General features: G+C 47.8%; 1 protein-coding gene across 5 annotated transcripts in view; it reads left to right on the top strand.

Moving 5' to 3' along the window:
- The window catches only part of AGK (acylglycerol kinase), a 162413-nt gene that overhangs the window by 13968 nt on the left and 125220 nt on the right, over positions 1 to 23225 (top strand). For all 5 annotated transcript variants that reach the window (XM_068122909.2, XM_068122919.2, XM_068122946.2 and 2 more), the window contains exons 2-8: positions 163 to 265; positions 368 to 407; positions 3411 to 3490; positions 6658 to 6733; positions 7182 to 7274; positions 7622 to 7654; positions 7845 to 7939. In XM_068122909.2, the coding sequence (XP_067979010.1) occupies positions 165 to 265; positions 368 to 407; positions 3411 to 3490; positions 6658 to 6733; positions 7182 to 7274; positions 7622 to 7654; positions 7845 to 7939 (518 nt within the window). In that variant the 5' untranslated portion in view covers positions 163 to 164. The remainder of the gene's footprint in view (positions 1 to 162; positions 266 to 367; positions 408 to 3410; positions 3491 to 6657; positions 6734 to 7181; positions 7275 to 7621; positions 7655 to 7844; positions 7940 to 23225) is intronic.

The raw sequence follows: 23225 nt of genomic DNA on the forward strand, positions 1-23225 counted from the left end.
CTTATCAACGGTTTTGAATGGAATGCTTGCTTGAATGTCTAAGCCACATGGCGAGCGTTTTACAATAAACTTGGGAACTGTACACACCTTTGGTTACCTAGTACTTCACAGATGAAAAAACAAAACCCTTTTGTTTTTTGCTTAATTGCCTCCTCTGAGTAGAAATGGTTGCTGTTTTCCGCACACTGCGAACACACTGGAAGAAAAGCATATTTGCTGCTGGTCTCACTGTCTGTGGTGTCATGTGGGCTAACCGTCGACATGAGTGAGTTTCTAGAAGCATCTTATTTCTTTCGACATTTCATTTTTACTCCATGTACATAATTCATTTGCATTATTGGCCTTGTATGTAATCCTCTCTTTTTAGTGCCAACCTTGTCAGAAGAGCAGTATGTGAAGAAGCAGCAGTAAGTAATTCATGTTGATGGTGATTATTTAAATGATTATTAAATGCCCTTTTTGGACTTGGAAAATACCACACATTATACATGGGTCAGTTTTCCAGACTTTTTCCTTGTACCCTTAACATATTGAACTGAAACTTGGTACATGGCTTTATTATGATACTGGTAAGTTACAGTCATTGCAACGTATTCTGTAGCTTTGCATACCTGAAACAATTTGTCTTACAGTATATGACTCACAATTGCCGATTGGACCAAGAGCATTCATTGAGACCATTAAGGGATATGTATTGCAAAGCAATTCTCCCTCTTGTTAAATTAATAATGTATATTGCTTGATCTGCCTATGTGTTTTCAAGCATTTACTTTATCAATACATGTGATACACGACATGCGAAATGATGTAATCTGCCCCAGAATTCTCGTTGCACGTGTGCAGAAACCCAAGGAAACGGCGGTGTTTGGGGGCAACACAAATTATATCGTGCGTGCGAGATGAGGATTGTTACCTAAAATGGCTGACAAAACTTCTAAAATAAGCTGAAAATACTTATACCTGAAAATATGCATCCAAAGAGTTGGATAACTTTCTGATCTCACACAAAAAGCTGATAGCTTGCAGCTAACTGTACTGCAAACCCCTGAGGACTTGCAGCTACCCGTACTGAAAATTTCTGAGAACATGAACAAAGAGGGTCCATAGATGCAAGGTCCATAAATGGGCACATTCTACCGAGACCTTCGTGCTTCTTAATACTAATCAGAAGGTCATGTCTGGGGCTTGTCAATGCACATGGTAAGGTTAAAATAATGTTATTTACTATTAATAACGTGTGGGAGGGGGTGGGGGAGAGGTAGATATGGGAGCTGTATGGAATGTGATGGCCATTTGCTTCCAGGGCCACAAGATAAGTTATATTAGATTTTTGCATCTATTGGTAAAAGGATAAGCGTGTGTGTGTGTGTGTGTGTGTGTGTGTGTGTGTGTGTGTGTGTGTGTGTGTGTGTGTGTGTGTGTGTGTGTGTGTGTGTGTGTGTGTGTGTGTGTGTGTGTGTGTGTGTGTGTGTGTGTGTGTGTGTGTGTGTGTGTGTTATATTCACTGCTGCCGTTCACTTGTATTCACAGGAAATGGTAAAGAGCCTGGTGTTGGCTTAACAGTGAAGGTGGCTGGTCTGAGATCTTAGGGTCCTGAGTTTGAGCCCCTGTCATGCTGTCATGAATCAGATACTGAACACTCGTAATAGGGGCTTTTCATGGATTTAAATGTCTGCCATAGGTTATAGTTTGTATTGTATGAGTATATATTGTGCATACTGTGCCTTGAAAAAGTATTCACACCCATTGACTTTTTCACATTTTGTCGTGTTGCAGCCTGAATGAAAATTTGATTAAATTGAGATTTTTTTTTTTTGGCCACTGATCTACACATAATTCCCCATAAAGCCAAAGTTGATTTTTTTGTTGTAGAATTTTTTTACAAAATAATTAAAATTGAAAAGCTGAAATGTTTTGAGTCAATAAGTATTCAACCCCTTTGCTATGACACTCCAAATTGAGCTCAGGTGCATCCAATTTTCTTTGATCATCCTTGAGAAGTCTCCACAACTTGATTGGAGTGAACCCCTGTGGCCAATTCAATTGATTGGACATGATTTAGAAAGAAACACACCTTTCTATATAAAGTCCCACAGTTGGCAGTGCATGTCAGGGCAGAAACTCTACCAGGAAGTCCAAGGAACTGTCCGTAGAACTCTGAGATGGAATTGTGAGGAGGTATAGATCTGGGGAAGTGTATAAAACAATTTCTAGAGTGTTGAAAGTTCCCAAGAGCACAATGAGCTCCATCATTACGAATTGGAAAGAATATAGAACTACCCAGACTTCCTGCAGCTGGCCATCCGACCAAACTGAGCAACCGAGCAAGAAGGACCTTGGTCAGGGAGGTGACCAAGATCCCAATGACCACTCTGACAGAACTACGGAGTTCCTTAGCTGAGATGGGAAAACCTGACGGAAAGGCAACAGCCATTGCAGCACTTTCCAAATTTATGCTTCATAGGACTGGCAGAAGGAAGCTACTCCTGAGAAAAAGGCACATGACAGCACGCCTGGAGTTTGAAAAAATGCACGTCAAAAGACTGAGCATGAGGCAAAAGATTCTGTGGTCTGATGAGATGAGAATTCAACTCTTTGGCCTGAATGCAAAGCGCTATAGCTGGAGGAAACCGAGCACAGCTCATCACCCATTTAACACCATCACTACCATGAAGCATGGTGGTGGCAGCATCAAGGTATGGGAATGCTTTTCAGCGGCAGGGCCTGGGAGACTTGTGAAGACAGAGGGAGCAATGAATGGAGACAAATGCGAGGAGAACCTGCTTCATAATGCAAAATACCTTGGACTTGGGCAATCATTTATGTTCCAGCAGGACAATGACGCCAATTATACAGCCAAAGCAACACTGGAATGGCTTCGGAACAAGAACGTGAATGTCCTTGAGTGGCCCAGCTAAAGCCCAGACTTGAATCCCATTGAGAATCTGTGGAAAGACCTGAAGATTGCTGTTCACCGACGCTCCCCATTCAACTTGACAGAGTTTGAGCAAATCTGCAAGGAAGAATAGGAGAAACTCCCCACATCCAGATGTGCAAAGCTGATACAGACATTACCAAGAACACTCAAAGCTGTAATCACTGCCAAAGGTGCTTCTACAAAGTATTGACTCAGGGGATTGAATACTTATGTAAATTAGATATTTATGTATTTCATTTTAAATTAATTTGTAAAAATTTCTAAAACAAAAATTCCACTTTGACATTATATGGTATTTTGTATAGATCAGGGACAAAAATATCTCAATTTAATCCATTTTAAATTCAGGCTATAACAACAAAATGTGAAAAAGTCAAGGGGTGTGAATACTTTCTGAAGGCACTGTAAGTGTCTGAAGCTGTGTTTGAAGCCCCTTGATCAACCTGCCCTCTCACCTATTGTTTCTGCACAGAAATACGGGCGACAAACTTTGGGTGTCAACGAGAGACCAAAACGTGTTACTGTGTTCCTAAATGCAACTGCAGGAAAGGGGTATGAATATCAGTACCTATATTTAAATTGAATTTGTGAGCCTATGTATCATATTTAAGAACTGTTTGTAGCTCACATGCAAAATGAAATTGTTACAATTGAAAGATATCTGTAATAATTTTTGTTATTTGATTTTTGCTTTATTCTGTCATTGGTTGTGGTTCTTATACCGTATAGTATAAAATCCATCAGGTACAGTGACTCAAATTTATAGTACCTTATTTTTTTACATCCTTACGATACTAGAATCTTGTACATCTTCTGCATTAAAAAGTCATGCTGAGAGCTCCTTACGACTAGGGTTCAGGTGCCGGGTACTTCCCAAACAACCAAGTACTCACAGCTACCTCCTCTACCAAAGGTGGATGGAGATTATGTTTTGATGTTTGTCTATTTGTCTGTCTGTGAGTAGGAGGATATCCCAAAATGATATGTGCACATTTGGAAAAAACTTGGTGAACAGGTTTGGTGTGTTAAGAAAGAATTGATTCAATTTTGGTGAAGATTTGGATCCGATATTATTTTATATTTTATAAGAGATTCTTCACCATAGCTTCTCCATAGCGGGAGCGGGCTAACCCCCGCTCTAGCAGGGAAAAATGGCCTTAAAACGATCATTCATTCATTCATTCTTCACCATGAAGAAATGGGGTCAAAAACGGTATATAACATGATATTTCAAGTTGTGAATGGATTTTGACCAAATTAGGTGGATGAGTAGTTTGGTGACGGACGAATCAATTAGATTTTGGTTCAGGCCCGGATTCAGATTCGGCCTATCAGTGGGATATATATATATATATATGAATGAATGATCGTTTTAAGGCCATTTTCCCCCGCTAGAGTGGGGGTTGGCCTTGCGGGTCCCATGACCTCATGGGGCCCTGTTTGAGGCAATGTTTTTATGGCCGGATGCCCTTCCTGACGCCAACCCTGAGTCGCCTCTTACATGTACAGGGATATGGTGTACCTATTCTAAATCGGGGTACACACTGGATCATTCATCCCAGCAAGCTGGTACTCAATTTGCCGACCTCGGAAGGATGACAGGCTGAGTCAACCGCCCTGGTGTTAATTTAGCGATCGACCGGGATTCGAACCCAGGATCCGAGGATCCCAAGCCAGCGCCCTAACCGCTAAGCCAACACCACACCAGTGGGATACAAAACGTAAACTGTTCAAGCTGGCGGAGGTATGCACTCCACCGAGTGCCGTTCTATTTAGAACATTAATTTGGGGAGACATCATGCAGCTAACATTGCCTAATGATATCATTGTTTTTAATTGATTGTGCACACGTATGTCCTGGTAAATGTTACTCACAACATGACTTGCTGGTGGAGAGATTTTATATGGTATCCATATTTTGAACAGTAAAACATGTCCCACATGATTGGTGATGACCTGATTAGGAAAGAAATGTAGTCATGGCAAATTGGCATTGTATCAGGCACTTGTTGATCTCACAATATGACTGCCGTTTTGAGGATCCATAAAGCAATGATGCTTAGCCTGTGATGTCTCGTTGAGATATCATAAATTGTTGATCTGTATTTGGTTTCAAGCCATCTTCTGATTGGTTAATTTAGATTGTGTGTACCTGTGCAATTATACTCTCCCCCTCCCTCCAACACCCCCTAATTCCCCTTCACACACTCATCCTGTCACTTGTAATAAGAATGGACTAAAATACCACTAAACTAACAAAATTAAGGTTGTATTAGGGGCCAAAACCATACTAAGAATGCAACATTTTGGCCATTTAAAAAAGAAAAAAAAGAAACACCTTTCAATTATCTTTAAAATGCCAAGGTTGTCAATAACTTTTTCAATTGAAGACAAGTTTGTCTAAGAATACCTCCTCTATCATGTTTCATTCGAATAACATCTTACACACACCTTGTCAGAACTAGGTTATGTTAAAAACATATATGGCTTTTGAGGCAGAGCTATGTGATACAGTATATTGTTCCATAATAAATACCTTTGAGGATGTTGAATGGCTATCATTGTAATCTGTGTGTACTGTATATTAAACGAGCTAACAAGTAGTCAGGGCCCTTCGGCATATTTTGGGGCCGTTTGGTTCAAATTCTTCCAAAAGCACCAAATTTGGCCCAGATGTTGCCCATGCCATACTCTTTCGATTTTTGACGGGCGCCAAGACGGGCGCCCCCCCCCCCCCGGGGGGCCCATATTGGCGAAATACTAAATGGCCGCCACCCGGATTAGAGGAAAATCAGTTAAATAACCAAAAGGGTTGGAATCATGTATGATACCACTTTTCAGGGGTTTTCGAGGTCGAGGAATCCAATTATGATGTTATTTTGATGATTTGAGGTCAAGGTCAACCCTCAAGGTCATCTTAAAGGTCATTTTTGAGTCAAACATGTCGGTTTTTGAGTTTTTTGTCAAGATTTACGCGAGGTTCACCATTTTATGTTTCTGGGTTGGGTAATCGAACTCTGACCTTATTTTTGACAATTAGAGGAAATATTTACATGTCTATTTCCTAATTTTCAGGCATATGCAGTTCATCAGTCTAATTACAAAGGTATAGATTTTGATGTTTTATGAACTGTATGCCATATCCTTGTGTTTAATTTTTGTGCGATCATGATCCGGGTTCATGTATACATGATTGTATACATGTCATAAATATGACGTCATAGGTCATGTGACCTGGCGGCCATATTGGATTTTATGAAAACCTTAAAAATGGATCCCTGCCTTCATTTTTCGATCGATTCATTTTGAACTTTGACCACTTATAGTTCGCCATGTGATTGGATGCATATCCTAATTATGACGTCATAGGTCAGGTGACATGGCGGGATGGACCGGTATGGTCCCCGGATCATACCGCCCTTGGCGCCCGTCAAAAATCGAAAGAGTATGGCATGGGCAACATCTGCGCCAAATTTGATGCTTTTGGAAGAATTTGAACCAAAATATCCCTAAGGGCCCTGACTAAAGCTAGAATCAGCACACAATATTGAGGTGTGTGTGTGTGTGTGTGTGTGTGTGTGTGTGTGTGTGTGTGTGTGTGTGTGTGTGTGTGTGTGTGTGTGTGTGTGTGTGTGTGTGTGTACAGTAATTCTATTATCCAATAGTGTATCTAATCATTTAATTAACATTTAAATTAAATGATGATGATGTTTGCACAGGAAAGCAAAGAACTTGTTTGAGCAGAATGCTGAGCCTGTGCTACATTTGGCTGGCTTTGAGGTCACTGTTGTGAAGGTACAAATGGAAGTTATTTTGTTGGTTCGTATTTATAGTAAAATATATGCTTAATTGTCATTTTTGGGATCATCTCTGTTGTCACTTTCGCGAAAATACTGCAACGGTTGTGAGCCCCGAGAAGGACGGTTGTGATCTGTAAACAGTAAAACAACCAGGTGGAATAATTGCATTTATTTCCAACGTCCTTTGATAAATGTGAGCTTCATATAAATAAGTAGAATGCCTTGCTTTGTGGAATGTTTTTAATTTTCAAGTGTTCTATCTTACAAACTGTCCACATCAATTATCTTTGTCCACCTGAACCTGATGCTTGATAATACAATAGTGGTTTTGTATTTGAAAGTGTAGTTATTTAATTTTTTCTACATCGTATAAATGTGCAAAAATGGGATTGACTCGTACCACTTATTTCACTTTGACTGGTTATCTTATTTGTTTTCTGCAGACAGACCATGAAGGGCAAGCTAAGGAACTTATTGGGGCACTAGATAATGTGGACATGATTGTTGTGGCCGGTGGCGATGGGACATTGCTGGAGGTCAGATCTGCCCTTTTTTGTTCTCCCACTCCACCCAACACTTTTCTGTTTAACTTTATTTAACTTATCGATCGAATATATGTTGTATGCAGTAAAACACGAAGTGATGCATATCATAAATATGTACATGGGTACTGGGTAGGGATAGATGAACATTTTTGGGATAGTAATTCTTGGATTAACTTGGACATGCAATTACTGGCCTGTTCCTTTTTATCATTTATATCCTTAGTGATGATTGCTGATTGGAATTTTGAATTTGCTGTCAAGTAGCTATTTATTTATATTGTCAATACTGTGCAACTTTGAATTAATGTGAAGTTCACAATGTTTTCAATTGGCCTCAGGTTGTCACTGGAATGCTCAGGAGGGAAGATCAGGTAATACTGTTTTGCTTATTGTTTTACTGGCCATGTTGGGCTGATAAAATTGTCACGAGTGTATCAAATAATCAATGAGCAGTGGGATGTAACCAAACCTGAAAGTTTCATGAAAGGATGATGTCAGTGGCTGGTGGAGCTGCTGAACCTTGCCTCCGACAGGTGTATGTAATCCTGCTTATCTTGCCAGGCAAGCTTCAGCAAAATACCCATCGGGATCATTCCACTCGGGAAGAGCAACACGCTAAGTAAAGTAATCTTCCCGGACTTTGAAGACCACGTGCGGTAAGTTTTTGCCAACTTCTGCGTGCACACACACACACACACACACACACACACACACACACACACACACACACACACGCACACACACACACACACACTTCTTCTTTTAATAGTAATTGAAGATGTTTCCGGGATGAATGATATCCAGCCAGGGCCAAAGACGAAAATAAAATATAAGGCAAAATGTGAACAGATATGCAACAACTGAGAGAATAATAAAAGCACTGAAAATTTCAAAAAAAGACTTGGACAGACTGGGCATAGACAAAGAAGGCTCCTTAGAATGGCTAAGAAGAGATCATCTCCACTGGGATGGAGAACAAATCATTAATCAATGCCCAAGATCAAGGTCACTATACCAATGGCTTTAAGAAAATGGTGGGACTCAGCGAATCGTTTAAGGGTGTAGTACTGGTGAACAGGTGATTTATTTTTGATTTTTTTTTTTTTTTTTTTTTTAGCTGAACAGTTTCCTTATAGTCTTATAAACAAGAATCATGCTATTAGAGGTCATAGAAGTACCCCTAAATATTGAAAAATTCACATTTTCTAACATCATACATGCCCCTCAATAACCGGAAGTAGAATTCTTTGTTATAACTTTAATTTGCATCATTCTTTTGGGCTGAAATTTGGACAGGATATTCAGAATATCACTTCCTTTAAAATGATGAAGGCTTTTGTTTATAGGAGTAGCCATTGTGAATTTATTGAAGGACAACCAAGTTTTATCTGGTAATTGGCATAATTAGCTAATTAGTGAACATTTGACATAATTTCACAAAATCCTCTCATCAGGTAGTAGAGTAAGTAACACATGTATAATACATGTACCAAGTTTTGTGTGAAAAGAATGTTAGGTGACATAGAAGATAGAAGTAGAAATGTGTTCTTTGTTTTTCCTTGTTTTTTATTGACGGTCTAATTTATGCAAATTATATGCATGTAATATGACAAAGAAGCGTTGAAACTGGTCTGAGTTAAAGCCAAGATTATATCTTTCAAGAAAAACTGAAAATTAGATATTAACTTGACTTTGTTTTTGTGTAAAGGCCTCTCAAAGGTACCTATGTAGTTTTCTCAATTTTTCACCAGTACTACACCCTTAAGTGTAGATTTTGCAAGGTAGAAACAAAAAGCACGAGTCACCTCCTATTGGTATGTAAAAAAAAAAACTCATGTCAGAACAGATGCACACACAAAGGCACAACAAAATATGCAGAGTAATCCATTGGCACATCTGCAAAAAAAAATTAATATCCCATTCCCAGAAAAGTCATGGAAACATGAACCAAACACGATAATTGAAAACAAGGAGGTAATGCTCACATACATCCTGATAATCCCATCGAGCGTGAACATAAAAAAACAATGCATTGCGGCCAGATGTAGTACTCTGATACAAAAAGGAAAAGAAGGCATTACTAATTAAGGTGTCAGTACACAGTGGTTTTGGCCTAAACAACATAGGAATCAAGAAAATGACGAAAATACCAAGTTAATTGGAGCACCAGGAATGATAAAAAAAACCTCACGAAGATCCTACAAACCATCCTTGGGAATATTACCACACCTGAACTACAATTGGATTGGAATCACTAATAATGGAATCACTGATCTAAATATAACTGGATTACTGGTTTGTTGAAAAAACTGAAGTCACCGGCCATAATCTTGGTACTCACCACAGCAACAAAAATCCCTATTAAAAAAAAAAACCCAGCTTATTTAAAAACCTGCTAATCTGTGATTTTCCCCCCATGTTGTTTACTATTGAACTTTTGGTCAGTAGTAAGTCCCAATATGGCGGCCGCATGGCCTTATCAGCAAACGCCCTGAAGGAGCTGCGCTCCAACGCGAGTCGAAAGAATTGACGCGACCAAAGACGGAATTCGTCCGAGTTGCTTTATTGAAACAAAACAGCTCAGGTATTCTGAAAAGCCCGTTTATCGGGCAGCAATATATATACACATTTATGCCCGGGCGTTCGCCCGGGAAAACCGAGACCGGGCATGCCCGGGTGTCAAGGGCGAGTCCTGGAAAGGCGAGTCTGGACATGCCCGGGCGTCCTGGACACGGCCTGGCAAGTTGAGGCGGGGCGTGCCCGAGCGCTCTGGGCGAGCCCTGGAAAGGCGAGAGCGGGCATGCCCGGGCGCTCTGGGCGAGCCCTGGAAAGGCGAGAGCGGGCATGCCCGGGAAAGACGAGACCGGGCGTGCCCGGGAGGTTCGGGCGTGCCCGGGAACAGCGAGTCCGGGCATGCCCAGGAGAGGCGCGTCTGGGCCCGCCCGGACGAGCCCGGCATGGCTATCGCGCCCTGGCCGCGTCCTGGCAGGTGCGAGGCGATTGTGTACATTCAGCGGGAACCGCTACACACGCCCCTCCAGAATCGACCTGCCACCGGCAGGGTCAATTTAAGGGGGGTCCGGATGACCCGGCCGAAGCGACCCCTGGAGGGTCGTGGGGGGGGGGGGGGGGTGGTGGTGGGTGGTCGAGCGGGGGGAACTGTAGACGGGGGGCGGCCTCGCCGCGGAGGAAGGGCCAACCGTGGTGGTCGGTCGACGTCCACGTGCGCCGGTTTGAGGCAGTCCACAGAGATCCGGTCCGACCGGCCGCCGACGTCGACGACGAAGGACTTGTCGCCCCGTCGCAGGACCCGGAAGGGCCCGTCGTACGGCGGCCGGAGTGGCCCCCGGTGCGCGTCATGACGCACAAAGACGTACTCCGCTGTGCGAAGCGCTGTGGGGACGTAGGACTGGGGGCCACCGTGGTGGGACGTTGGCACGGGGGCAAATCGGCGGGCGGCCTCCTGGAGGTCCGAGCGCTGGTGTGCGGCGGACCAGGGACTGGTAGCGTCGGGCACGAACTCGCCCGGGACGCGGAGCGGCTGGCCGTAGACGAGCTCGGCGGCGGACGCCCGGAGGTCCTCTTTGGGGGCCGTGCGGAGGCCCAAAAGGACCCACGGCAGCCGGTCGGTCCAACCGTCGTCCTGAAGGCCGGCCATGAGTGCGGCCTTCATGGAGCGGTAAAACCGCTCGCACAACCCGTTGGCTTGGGGGTGGTAGGCCATGGTGCGGTGCAGCGTGACCCCCAACGAGCGGGCGACCGCGCCCCAAAGTTCGGACGTGAACTGTGGGCCGCGGTCGGACGAGATGTCCGCCGGTGCGCCGAAGCGCGCGACCCAGGTGGCGATGAACGCCTGCGCCACGTCGGCGGTGGTGGTGGAGGTGAGGGGCACGGCCTCCGGCCACCTGGTGGTCCTGTCCACCATGGTGAGCAGGTGGGTGAACCCCCGCGATGGGGGCAGGGGACCCACCAGGTCCACGTGGACGTGGTCGAAACGCCGTGCAGGCACGGTGAAAGGTGCTAGCGGGGCCTGGGTGTGGCGGTGGACCTTGGCCCGCTGGCAGGCCGTGCAGGCATTGGCCCAGTCGCGGACGTTCCGTCGAAGGCCGTGCCAGACGAAACGCGCCGACACCAACTTCTGAGAAGCTTTCCGGCCCGGGTGAGAAAGGCCGTGGATGGAGGCGAAGATGCGGAGCTGCCAGGAAACGGGCACGATGGGGCGAGGCTGGCCCTGGGAGACGTCGCAGAGCAGGACGGTGCCCGCGAAGGGGATGTCGGCCAGGCGGAGGTCCGTGTCCGCTGCCCGGAGGGCCTGCACCGAGGTGTCGGTGGTCTGGTCGGCCACCATGAGCGCGAAGTCCACGCCGAGGTGGACCGCGTTCGCGCTGGCCCGAGAAAGACAGTCGGCCACGGCGTTGTCTTTGCCGGCGACATGCCGGATGTCCGTGGTGAATTCCGACACGGCGGAGAGGTGGCGCTGCTGGCGGGCCGACCACGGCTCCGTGACTTTGGCCATTGCGTAGACCAACGGCTTGTGGTCGACGAAAGCCGTGAACGGGCGGCCCTCCAGGAGGTGTCGGAAATGGCGAACGGCCAGGAATAGACCGAGCAGCTCGCGGTCGAACGTGCTGTATTTTAACTCGTTCGGCCGGAGCTGCCGGCTGAAAAAAGCGAGTGGCTGCCAAACCCCGTCCACCCATTGTTCATGGACGGCGCCCACCGCGTAGTTGGAGGCGTCCGTAGTGAGGGCGATGGGCGCGTTGAGCACCGGGTGAGCCAGCAGCGTTGCGTCGGCGAGGGCCCGTTTTGCGCTCGCGAAGGCCGTGTCCATGGCCGCGGACCAAACGATGTCATGCTTGGCCGGCTTGCCCCGGAGGGCCTCATAAAGGGGCCACATGAGCTGAGCAGCGCGGGGCACGAATCGGTGATAAAAATTCACCATGCCGAGGAACTCTTGTAGGGCCTTGATGGAACGGGGATGCGGGAACGTGGTGATGGCCTCGACCTTGGTCGGCAGCGGCACGGCCCCGGTCTTGGTGATGCGGTGGCCCAAAAAGTCAACGGTCGTCGTGCCGAAGTGCCATTTGGCCGGGTTGACAATTAAGCCGTGCTCGCTGAGGCGACCGAACAGTGTTCGGAGGTGGAGGAGGTGCTCGGCGTGGGACGTGCTGGCGACGAGGATGTCGTCCAGATAGACGAAAAGAAATGGCAGGTCGCGCAGCACGCCGTCCATTAAGCGCTGGAACGCCTGGGCCGCGTTCTTGAGGTCAAACGGCATCCTCAAAAATTCGAACAGGCCGAACGGCGTGATGATGGCCGTCTTCGGGACGTCGGCCGCCCAGACAGGTACCTGGTGGTATCCCCGTATCAGGTCAATTTTGGAAAATATGACCCGTCCCGCCAAACTGGCGGAAAAGTCCTGGATGTGTGGGATTGGGTACCTGTCGGGGGTGGTAGCATCGTTGAGGCGGCGGTAGTCGCCACACGGGCGCCATCCGCCCCCCGGCTTTGGCACGATGTGCAGTGGTGAGGCCCACGCGCTATTGGAGCGCCGCACGATGCCGAGGTGCTCCAACGCGTCGAACTCGGCCTTTGCCACGGCGAGCTTGGCCGGGTCGAGGCGACGGGCCCTGGCGTAGACCGGCGGGCCCGCAGTGGGTATGTGGTGCTCGATCCCATGCCGCACTGCGACGGCCGAAAACGTCGGTCACGTGAGGGCCGGGAATTCCGCGAGCAGGTGAGCGAACTCGTTCGCCGTCGGGAGGGCGCACGCCAGTTCGGTCGGCGCGGAGCTGCTCATCGTGCATGCCAGGGAGCTGAAGGTCTCGGCGTTGACAAGGCGACGACGTTTGACGTCGACCAGCAGCCCGTGCGCGCAGAGGAAGTTGGCGCCCAGCAAAGCCATGGGGACGCAGGCGGTCACAAAGGTCCACTGAAAGCGCTGGCTGCCGAAGCAGAGGGTGACGTCGCGCGGGCCGAAAGTGCGTATGGCCGAGCCATTAGCAGCGACCAAAGAGGGGCCACAAACGGCGTCCCGCCTGTCCTGCTCGGAGGCGGGTATGACGCTCAGTTGGGCGCCGGTGTCACAAAGGAAACGCCGCCCGGACGCTTTGTCCCGAATAAAAAGCAAGTTGCCCGAGTGGCCGGCGCTCATGGCTGGGAATGAACGCCGGCCCGGCCGTTTCCCGACTTGCCGAAAGTGCACGGGGGTCGGCACGTCCGAGCCTTGTGTCCGAACCTGGCGTGGTAATAACACCACGCCTGGTCAGGTGGAGGCCCCGGCCGTCGTGTCGGAAGCGGTCGGCGCGGCGTGGCGGCCGCCAGTTGCACCGGCAGTTCGGCTTCCAACCGCGCAGGGCGCTCGGGTGTCGTGGGCGTCGCCTCGGACGGCAGCAGGCTCCAGGTAGCCGCGCCGATGTGTTGGCCCGCCGAGGAGATCTTATCGGCTTCCCTGGCGAGGGCGCGGGGATCGGTGATCGATGCGCCAGCCAGGGCGAGGCGTACCGGGTGAGGCAGCTGGCGAAGGAACAGCTCGCGGAACAGAAAATCCGGAGAGTGCTCACCGAGCAACGAGAGCATATAGTCCATGCGCTCGGACGGGCGCGTGTCGCCGAGCTCGGGCAGGTCGAGCAGGCGCCGTGCGCGTGCCGCCGGTGAGAGGGCGAAAGCGTCGAGGAGGACCGTCTTCAGCGCGTCATACTTGTCGGCAGCCGGCGGGTGCTCGAGGAGGATCAGGGCGCGGGCCGCGGTGGCGGAACCGAGCGCTGCCACGACGTGGTGGAAGCGGGTGTCGTCCGCGGTGATGCCTCGCAGGGCGAACTGGGAGTCCGCCTGGGCGAACCAATCAGCCGCGTGAGCCTCCCAGAAGGTAGGCAGTTTAAGAGTCACTGCCGTGTCCATGTCGGTAGGTCACCAGTGAAGGAGCTGCACTCCAACGCGAGTCGAAAGAATTGACGCGACCAAAGACGGAATTCGTCCGTTGCTTTATTGAAACAAAACAGCTCAGGTATTCTGAAAAGCCCGTTTATCGGGCAACAATATATATACACATTTATGCACGGGCGTTTGCCCGGGAAAACCGAGACCGGGCATGCCCGGGTGTCAAGGGCGAGTCCTGGAAAGGCGAGTCGACATGCCCGGGCGTCCTGGACGCGGCCTGGCAAGTCGAGGCTGGGCATGCCCAAGCGCTCTGGGCGAGCCCTGGAAAGGCGAGAGTGGCATGCCCGGACGCTCTGGGCGAGCCCTGGAAAGGCGAGTCTGGACATGCCCGGGCGTCCTGGACGCGGCCTGGCAAGTCGAGGCTGGGCGTGCCCGGGCGCTCTGGGCGAGCCCTGGAAAGGCGAGAGCGGGCATGCCCGGGAAAGACGAGACCGGGCGTGCCCGGGAGGTTCGGGCGTGCCCGGAAACAGCGAGTCCGGGCATGCCCAGGAGAGGCGCGTCTGGGCCCGTCCGGACGAGCCCGGCAAGGCGATCGCGCCCTGGCCGCGTCCTGGCAGGTGCGAGGCGATTGTGTACATTCAGCGGGAGCCGCTACAGCCCTCTCATTGGGTGGTAGTTCCTTCATATTAAAGAGCTCAGTGAATGGAATACACACCAGCACTTGCAGGGGTGTGCTCAGTTACCAAATTTCTTGTAGAGCGCTCACCGAGTGGCTTTACCACTCAAGCAAGCACTCCAACGAAACTGTTGATGAGCAACGGCTGACTTGGCAAGCGATAGCAAGCTGCTTGGTAACTGAACATAACCCCAGGTGGGTTAGACAGACGGAGGACCCTTTTCTAGTTCTGCCGCTTGTATAACGAAAAAGTTAATTTTGGGTGATTTTCAACCCTTTTTGCCTTTTGTTACCTCCACCACCGAAGGTGGATGGAGGTTATGTTTTAGCCCCTGTCTGTCTGTCTGTTTGCTTGTTTGTCTGTGAACAAGATATCTCAAAAAGTTGTGGATGGATTTGGACGAAACTTGGTGGAGAGGTTGGGTGTGTGACAAGGAAGAGTTGATTCAATTTTGGTGCAGATTGGAATCCGGATCCGGATCAGAGAATTTTTTAAATTATTCGACACCATTGAGTGATTCGGCTAAAACCGATATATAGCACGATATCTCAAAAAGTTATGGACGGATTTGGACGAAACCTGGTGGACAGGTTGGGTGTGTGACAAGGACGAATCATTTCGATTTTGGTGAAGATCTGGATATGGATTCGGATACGAGGATTATTTAATTTTTTAAAAGTGATTCTTCACCATTGAGAGAACGAGCAGAAAGCGATATATAACATGATATTTAAAAACGTTGTGGATGAGTTATGATTGAAGTTGGTGGACGAGTTGGTTTGGTGACAAGAACAAGCTGATTAGATTTTGGTTCAGGTCCGAATCTAGATCTGGCCTATCAGTGGGATACAAAACATAAATTGTTCAGCCTGGCGGAGGTATGTGCTCTACCGAGTGCCGTTCTAGTTGAGCTATGTTTGCTTTTCAACACCGCTGGTGTAGTTTTGTTTCATCCTTGGGACAGGTGCTCTGATTTGAAAAACCACAATGTTCCACTGTGTGCATGGGTTAGTCCATTTACGAATGAGGGGTTGTTTTGTGATCATACAATACATTGTAGTGTGGACCTGCTAAACAATAGCGATAAGTATTAACATTAGCAATTATACGAATTTTATTGTCGTCATTGGTGCATTTGTATACATTAAACGAAGTTATTATTCCATGAGCCTTCTCTACTAACCTCACCCCCTCATTTTGTAAAAGTCACTCTCAGTCACTATCCCAGTTAAACATCAGGGGAAAACATTTTTTACATCAATTCATTACCGATACGTGACAGTGCTTTCTTTCCTTGAGATGCAGCATTCCCTTTGCTCTGTGTTTATCACCACTCACAAGTTGATACCCACCCTCGGTCTCATCTCGAAAGTTTGTAAACCATGATCAGCCATGTGGTGCCTCATGAAATTGCATGGGTTGCATTACCTCCTCACACTGCCTTTGCCCGAGACCCACATTGATTCCGGGGCCCCTGGGCATCGGTCCTTCGTGCCCGTGCATTAATCCACCATTGGGAAGCAAAGCAAGAAAGCAACATTTGCAGGGAATGAAAATAAAATGGGAGATAAGGAAGGGAAGGGAGTTCAGGTCTGTTTGAAGAGGACCGCTGGCGGTTTCATCCACGCTGGTGTGAGCGGACCTTGGTAGGAAAAAAAAAGAAGAAGGTGAATCGACCAGTCATCGCACTCTGCATCATCCAGACATGTCATCTTGAGTGCGCTTCTTAACTCACACCTTCTTCCGTCCCCTCACTCTTAAGGACACGCTTTAAAGCAGGCCGACACTCACTAAGCAACATAGCTCCAGTCGCTGAGGCATCGCTGGCCTCCCTTCATCCTCAGAACACTACAACTCGCATCGTCTTCCTCTCTCTCTCTCCTTTTTCCAACGAAGCTTTATGATGTGGTTGAGTCCTATATACAAAGCTTTTCAAGCTTAGGCCGTTCACTACGCAGCACGGAACATTTCCACAGAGAGAAATAATTGTCTGCCTTATTTTTTCTCTCTTTTCTCTCTCTCTCTCTCTCTCCTCCTTCCAGATGGAAAGAAAAAAGTTGAGTCCTTCGCACAGTCGCGGTTGGGCACACCACCATGAATGAAAAATTTAAATGCCACGAGGAGTCAAGGGAGTGGAGGGGGCGATTGGGGGGGGGGGGTGAAGGGTGGACTTTAAACAAAATAAAATAAAAAGGAAAAATATATACAAAAACGTCCTATTTCTGATCCCACAGCTTTCCCGGAATTTCTTATGTAATGCACCTTCAGCATCACAAATCGTCATCCATGCTTTGTAAACTATGGACACCTCCCCACACTCCCGCAACTGTAACACTGTATGTATATTGTTGCGGTTTTTCGAAGCCCGTTCCAGTTACAAAGGGGAGATTAAGCACCTTTTTCTCTCTGGGTCTTCGAAACCGCGAGACTGAGTCGCCACTTCCAGGCAGACGTGGAAAAGGGTTTCGGGACAATTTCACGCGTACCTTGAGTACCCACGCTGCAGCGGAAGCGGGGATCGAGTCTCGCACGAACCACGCGTAATTGAGTACACCCGAGCGGAATGCGTACCACGTGACTCGTGCTATTACCTTTCTATCGAACCCGATCAGAGCGATCTAATTCGTACCATGCGAGGTCAATGATGGAAAACACAAGACGGTCGAATCAGAAGGAAGAACAGATTTATTTACACTATTTACAATGATTTGGTAGAAGAAGGGACACAGGGCAGAACTTAAGCAGTCTTAACTTATTTCCCAGACACGGGCCCGATCACTCACACGGGGAAATGGAAGGAGAATGTTCGCGTGCCGAACGCGCCTGCTTCGGTCGCTCCAGGAACAGCTCACCCGGCGTGGCCCTCTGGCGGTCACAGCACGTATCCCGGCGAATGCAGGCAGGCGGGCAAATCCTCGCAGCGCGTATATCGGCAAAGGCAGGCAGGAGGAAATACGCGCGTCTGTGGCCCGGTGCGGGTTGTCTTTACAGCGCGATTAATACTGCGCAAAGCGCGGGGAGCAGGGCAAGTTCATGTACAACGGGGTTATGCTCAACTCAACTGAACTGCCGTATTCTCACAACTCCGATCTCGTAACTGGTCTGACTTGCCCTGCGCTCATCTCATAACTGAGAACTGAGGTGGGGGGCTCTGGGCAAAGGGTTATATCGCCCCGCCCTAGCCCGACTCGAACGTTCCAAACCCCGCCTTTTGCCGCAGTGGTAAGTCACTCCCCTCGAGCTCGAGGGGCTTACTGCTTACCGTTGGCGGCTCGCGCTTACCGTTGGCTCCTCCTCCACCTTCCTTCAGCCTCGGTCGACTTGTTCAGGCCTGCCTCGTGGTATTTCGGAGCCAAAAACCACCCAAAGCGCCATAAGGACACCTAATTCTCATTATCCTACTCAACGCAAAACTAAACACAGGAAAGGTCTACACTTACATTCACTAAGAAATAACTGAGCTTAAGCGAGGCTACATGTTGTAGTGTAATTAACTAGGAGGGGAAATTAACCTTTATTATAAAACCACAAAACTGCAACAATATATATTGTCACGGAACCCACCGTCAGCCTCAGATCCCTTCTCGAGGGGGGATTAGTCCCCTCGTTTATAACTGACCGACGTGGTCCCTGACGCGGTACAGCCACCTCCGGAAAGGTAGGTGCACAGCCCCGTTCGTACCGCGGACAGATGTTAATTGCCGAGCGGTTTTAAGCAACCGCGGCACGAACTGTTAACAATGACTAGACCCGATTCTTACCGTTGGCCAAAATCGTGCCACAGGTGTCCAATGAGGGAAATGACAAAGACGACACGGATGTGAAGAAGAGGAAGACGAAGGCAAAAGGTTGGAAATACTACTATTATTTATTACTACTATTTACACAATCAAAATAACCAAGGAGAAAGAAGGATAATAAAATAAAAACGGAAGAAGAAGAAGCGGACACAGTGCACCTTAGCTTACCTATAAACAGTCTTACTTAACCCAGGACAGAACAAACAAAACAAACTCACATACACAAGAGGATGGAAGGACAGGAATCGTTTGGAGGGATGAGCAGGTGGAATCACAGGGCACAGCGAGCAGGTCCACTCCGGGCGGGAAGCGAGGAGCTGGCAGCTTCTTGTATTCGGCTTTACACCGCACACCGGCAGCTTCACGCGGCTGGTTGAAACGGGGCTGGTTGAAGCGGCTCTCACCAACAACCAACTCCTCACCACCAACAACCAACTCCTCAACTCTCTGCAGAACTTTGCTGGGTCACGCATCTGCCGTATCTCTGACGCAACTCAACTTGTCAAAAGGCTTTCCGTATCTCTTCTTTCAGCCACCAACAACCAACTCCTGACCACCAACCACCAACTCCTGACCACCAACAACCAACTCTCAACTACTGTTCTGACGCATGCGCACCCGTTTTATAGCGCGCCTCGACCTCTTTCCGCGAGCTCTCTGGGCACGCCTACCGGGTCGCTACTGCAGTGCCGGTTGGCTCGCACGGCCTCTTTTGGCTCCGCCCTTGATGACGAGGGGTGGCCAACGCCCTGGATTCGGCGGCTCCTCCCCCTTCTTCTCCGAGCCCACCTCTTGGCTAATGGAGTCGCGGTGAAAACCACCCAGCAGCTGCGGCGAAAACCCAAGCCCGAAGAAACAGCGGACTGCAGCAAACCGCGCAGAGGAATTTGGTAATGCGGCTGACAAAAGGGGAATCCCATGGAGGTTCTGGGGAAATTGAAAGGGGATCCTACCTTGTTTGAATTCGATGCAATGCAGTGTTAACTAGTTGGAAACAGAGCCTTAACCTAATACACAGAATAAGGAAATAACTACCAACAAGGAGGAAATCTATGATTTGGCTACGTGATGGTATATGACCTAACTAAGGGACGCGCTTTGACCTTTATACACAACAACTGGAGGAAGGAGGGTGACATTTTACCACAATAAAAAAACACAATTCTCATATCCACAACAATATATATACAGACGTGGCATTTAATATGGAATATTTTTTTTATTCTTGACTTGGGTTTACTTTCTGAACTCAGTATATCAATCTGGTGAGTTTCTTTTACGCTTCGGTGATTTCTTTGTCAAAAGAACCATGTCACTGATTGTCTTTCGCAGCAAGAAGTCAATAACAGGATAATATCACAGGTGGCGTGACAAAATGTAAGGACAGGTACATTTGACGATTGGCTTCACAATCGGGTATATAACGCTTGTTGCGTTCTGTGTTAGTGGAAAACAACTGCTGCACGTCTACAAAAGTTATTGCCGCTTCCCCTGGAGATGGTCTGTCAACTCGACAATGCTGTTTGTCATGGAGTGGTGGCTTTACGAAATTCCGGCATGAAACAGTGTGCTATTGCTTGGCAGTATGGCATCACTCAAGGTGATGTGTCAAAGATCCTGAAACGAAATGCTCAGAGGGGTGTCCCTACTCCAATACCGAGGCCAGGACGTCCCCGCAGAATCACAAGGAGAGATGCTCGCCAGCTGCACCGGTTAGTCTGCAATGGCCGTACCAAGTCACCTAATCAGCTGAGGGCTGAGTGACAGCAACTGACAAATGTGCCTGTATCCAGAAGGCTAGTCAACCAATGACTGGTTCAAGCAGGTTATCGTGCCAGGCGTCCCCTGAGAAAGCCACGCCTGACCAGACAACACAGCCAGCGCCGATTGCAGTGGGCCAGAGAGCACCGTCAATGGCAGCCAGGACACTGGAATCACGTGACCTTCAGTGACTAGTCTAGATTTCTGGACTATCGTCAAGATGGCCGCATCCGAGTGCACAGACAAGTGCATGAAGCCTACACCGAAGATTGTATAGTGCCAAGAGTCCAAGCTGGAGGTGGTGGGGGGACCGTTTGGGCTGCTTTTCAGGCAGGGGGCAAAACTGACCTGGTTGTTCTGAATGGAAACCTGAACCAGTTCAAGTACAGGGCCATTCTGGAAGAAACATTGCTTCCATTTGCTCGTGCAGCCTTTCGAGGAAACTTTGTCTTCCAAGATGACAATGCACGGCCTCATCATGCTCGCATGATCCAACACTTTCTTGTTGACCGTGGTGTCGAGCATATGGAGTGGCCTGCCATGTCCCCGGATATGAATACGATAGAGAACTTGTGGGCAGAATTAACGCGTCAAATCGACAACTTGGTCCAGCAGCCTACCTCTGTGCGTGAATTGCAGCAGGCTATTGTCACTGCATGGCAAGCGATTCCTGTCCAAACTTTGGCAGATCTCATGAACAGCATGCCTCGACGTGTATGTGCTCTCCTGAATGCTCGTGGGTGTTACACTAAGTACTGAACTGTAATTTTACTGTCCGTAATCCCAGTCATAATTTAGCTTTTGTTTTTGTTGAAAATTTTTTTGGCTCATGTGTAAAATAAAGAGATACTTCTGGAAAACGTACAGAAGTTTAACACAGTTCTGTCCATGAATTGAGTTCGATATCAGTTCACATCACTTTCAAGGATCAATTTATTTGCTTTGAAATGTCAAATGTGGTTTTTGTTTCTTTTAAAGGTCACATTAACAAAATCTAGAATAATTTCAACATAATTCCAATGAACTTTTGGTTCTAAGTCATCTTGAAAAGTAAGTTCATCCCCACAAAAAAAAATATTCCATATTAAATGCCAAGTTTGTGTGTATATATATATATATATATATATATATATATATATATATATATATATATATATATATATATATATATATACAGTGAAACCTTGACTTACGAGTTTAATTCGTTCTGTGACCGAGCTCGTAACTCAATTTGCTCGTTTCTCAAATTAAATTTCCCCATTAAAATGCATTGAAATGCTATTGATCCGTTCCAGCCCGCCAAAAACCACACCAATTTTTTTTTAAATATACAGTATATATAAAAATATCGCGCTTTATATTTCACCTGTATGCAGCATACAAGTTGGCAGGATGGCCTGGACTGGAGGTACGCACACTTGACTCTAAACTGTCCAGCCTGGGTTTGAATCCCGACCCAGCTATAACCTGTCATGTCGGTGTTTCACAGGCAGGGTGATTCATCAATGTGTGTACCGCTAAACTGGGCGCCCCGTTTGCGTCCCATTAGTTGTTGGATGTTAAGGATCTGTGTAGTGTTCTGGGCCCTGTGCTATTTCTGGTCTTCATCAATGACCTCATCGAAATGAGGATCTGTGTAGTGTTCTGGTAGTGTTCTGGGCCCTGTGCTATTTTTGGTCTTCATCAATGACCTCATCGAAATGACCTCATCGAAATGACCTCATCAATGACCCATCGAAAACCTTGATATTTTCTACCCCCGGTAATTCACCCCAGAGTCCTTGCAGTGTTCATATGTTTTATTCCTCTCCCACCTCCCCCCAAGTCCTCCCGATGTCCCTGCTCTCAAATGTTGTGTTTGTGTCCTTCCCCCTCTCTCCCCATATTGTCTGCCGCTCCCCTTGTTTTTTGTGTTTTGTGTGTCGGGTTGTCTTTTTGTGTGATTAATGTTAGCTCTTTCACGAGCCTCGATCTTGTATACAAAAAAAAAAAAAAAAAAAAAAATCTGTGTCTTCCACAAAGAGAAGGCAAGCTATCGCCGGCACTCTGAACAAGTTGTGGCCTGGCATGCTCTTCTCCTCTGCCGTTATATACGTCCTCCTCGGCATCTTTTTCCAGAAGAGCCCTGTCTCGTCACAGTTGAAGATTTGCTGGGGGATGTATCGTTCGGCTTCTATCAGTTCGGCAAAAGTTATAATAAAATCTTCAGCTGCCTTCACATCCGAGCTTGCTGCCTCACCATGCCTGACGACGGAGTGAATGCCGGTCCTCTTCTTAAAATTATCAAACCATCCCCGACTGGCTTTGAATGACTCTTCCGATGCCTCGTCCGTTGATGTTCCCGCCGTCTGCTGCAACAAATCCCCGTAAATGTCTCGGGCCTTCTCACAGATGATGCTCCCGGTCACGGTATCTCCTGCGAGCTGCTTCTCCGTCAACCACACAAACAACAACTTCTCCATCTCTTCATGGATAGAGGTAGAGCTTTGAAATAGAGCTTTGAAATAATCGTAACGCCCTTGGCTGGCGTTATAGCCTTTATCGACTCCTTCTGCTTCAAAATCGTATATATCGTAGAAGTACTACGATCGTACTGCCTCGCCAAGTCGACAACACGCACACCTCACTCATGTTTTTCGACGATTGCGTGTTTTATATCCAAGCACATCATCCTCTTCTTCTTCTCAGCACTGCCCTTGACACTCAATTTCTTAGGACCCATGGTTAAAACTAATAAATTTTACAAAATAACCAAAATGCGAAAACAAAGCAGCAGCTATATACGGCAGAGATGCCTGCACGGCAAGATAACCACGTGACCGGAA

Source organism: Myxine glutinosa, chromosome 1 (assembly GCF_964187855.1).
Source record: "Myxine glutinosa chromosome 1, kmMyxGlut1.1, whole genome shotgun sequence".
NCBI classification, from domain to species: Eukaryota; Metazoa; Chordata; class Myxini; order Myxiniformes; family Myxinidae; genus Myxine; species Myxine glutinosa.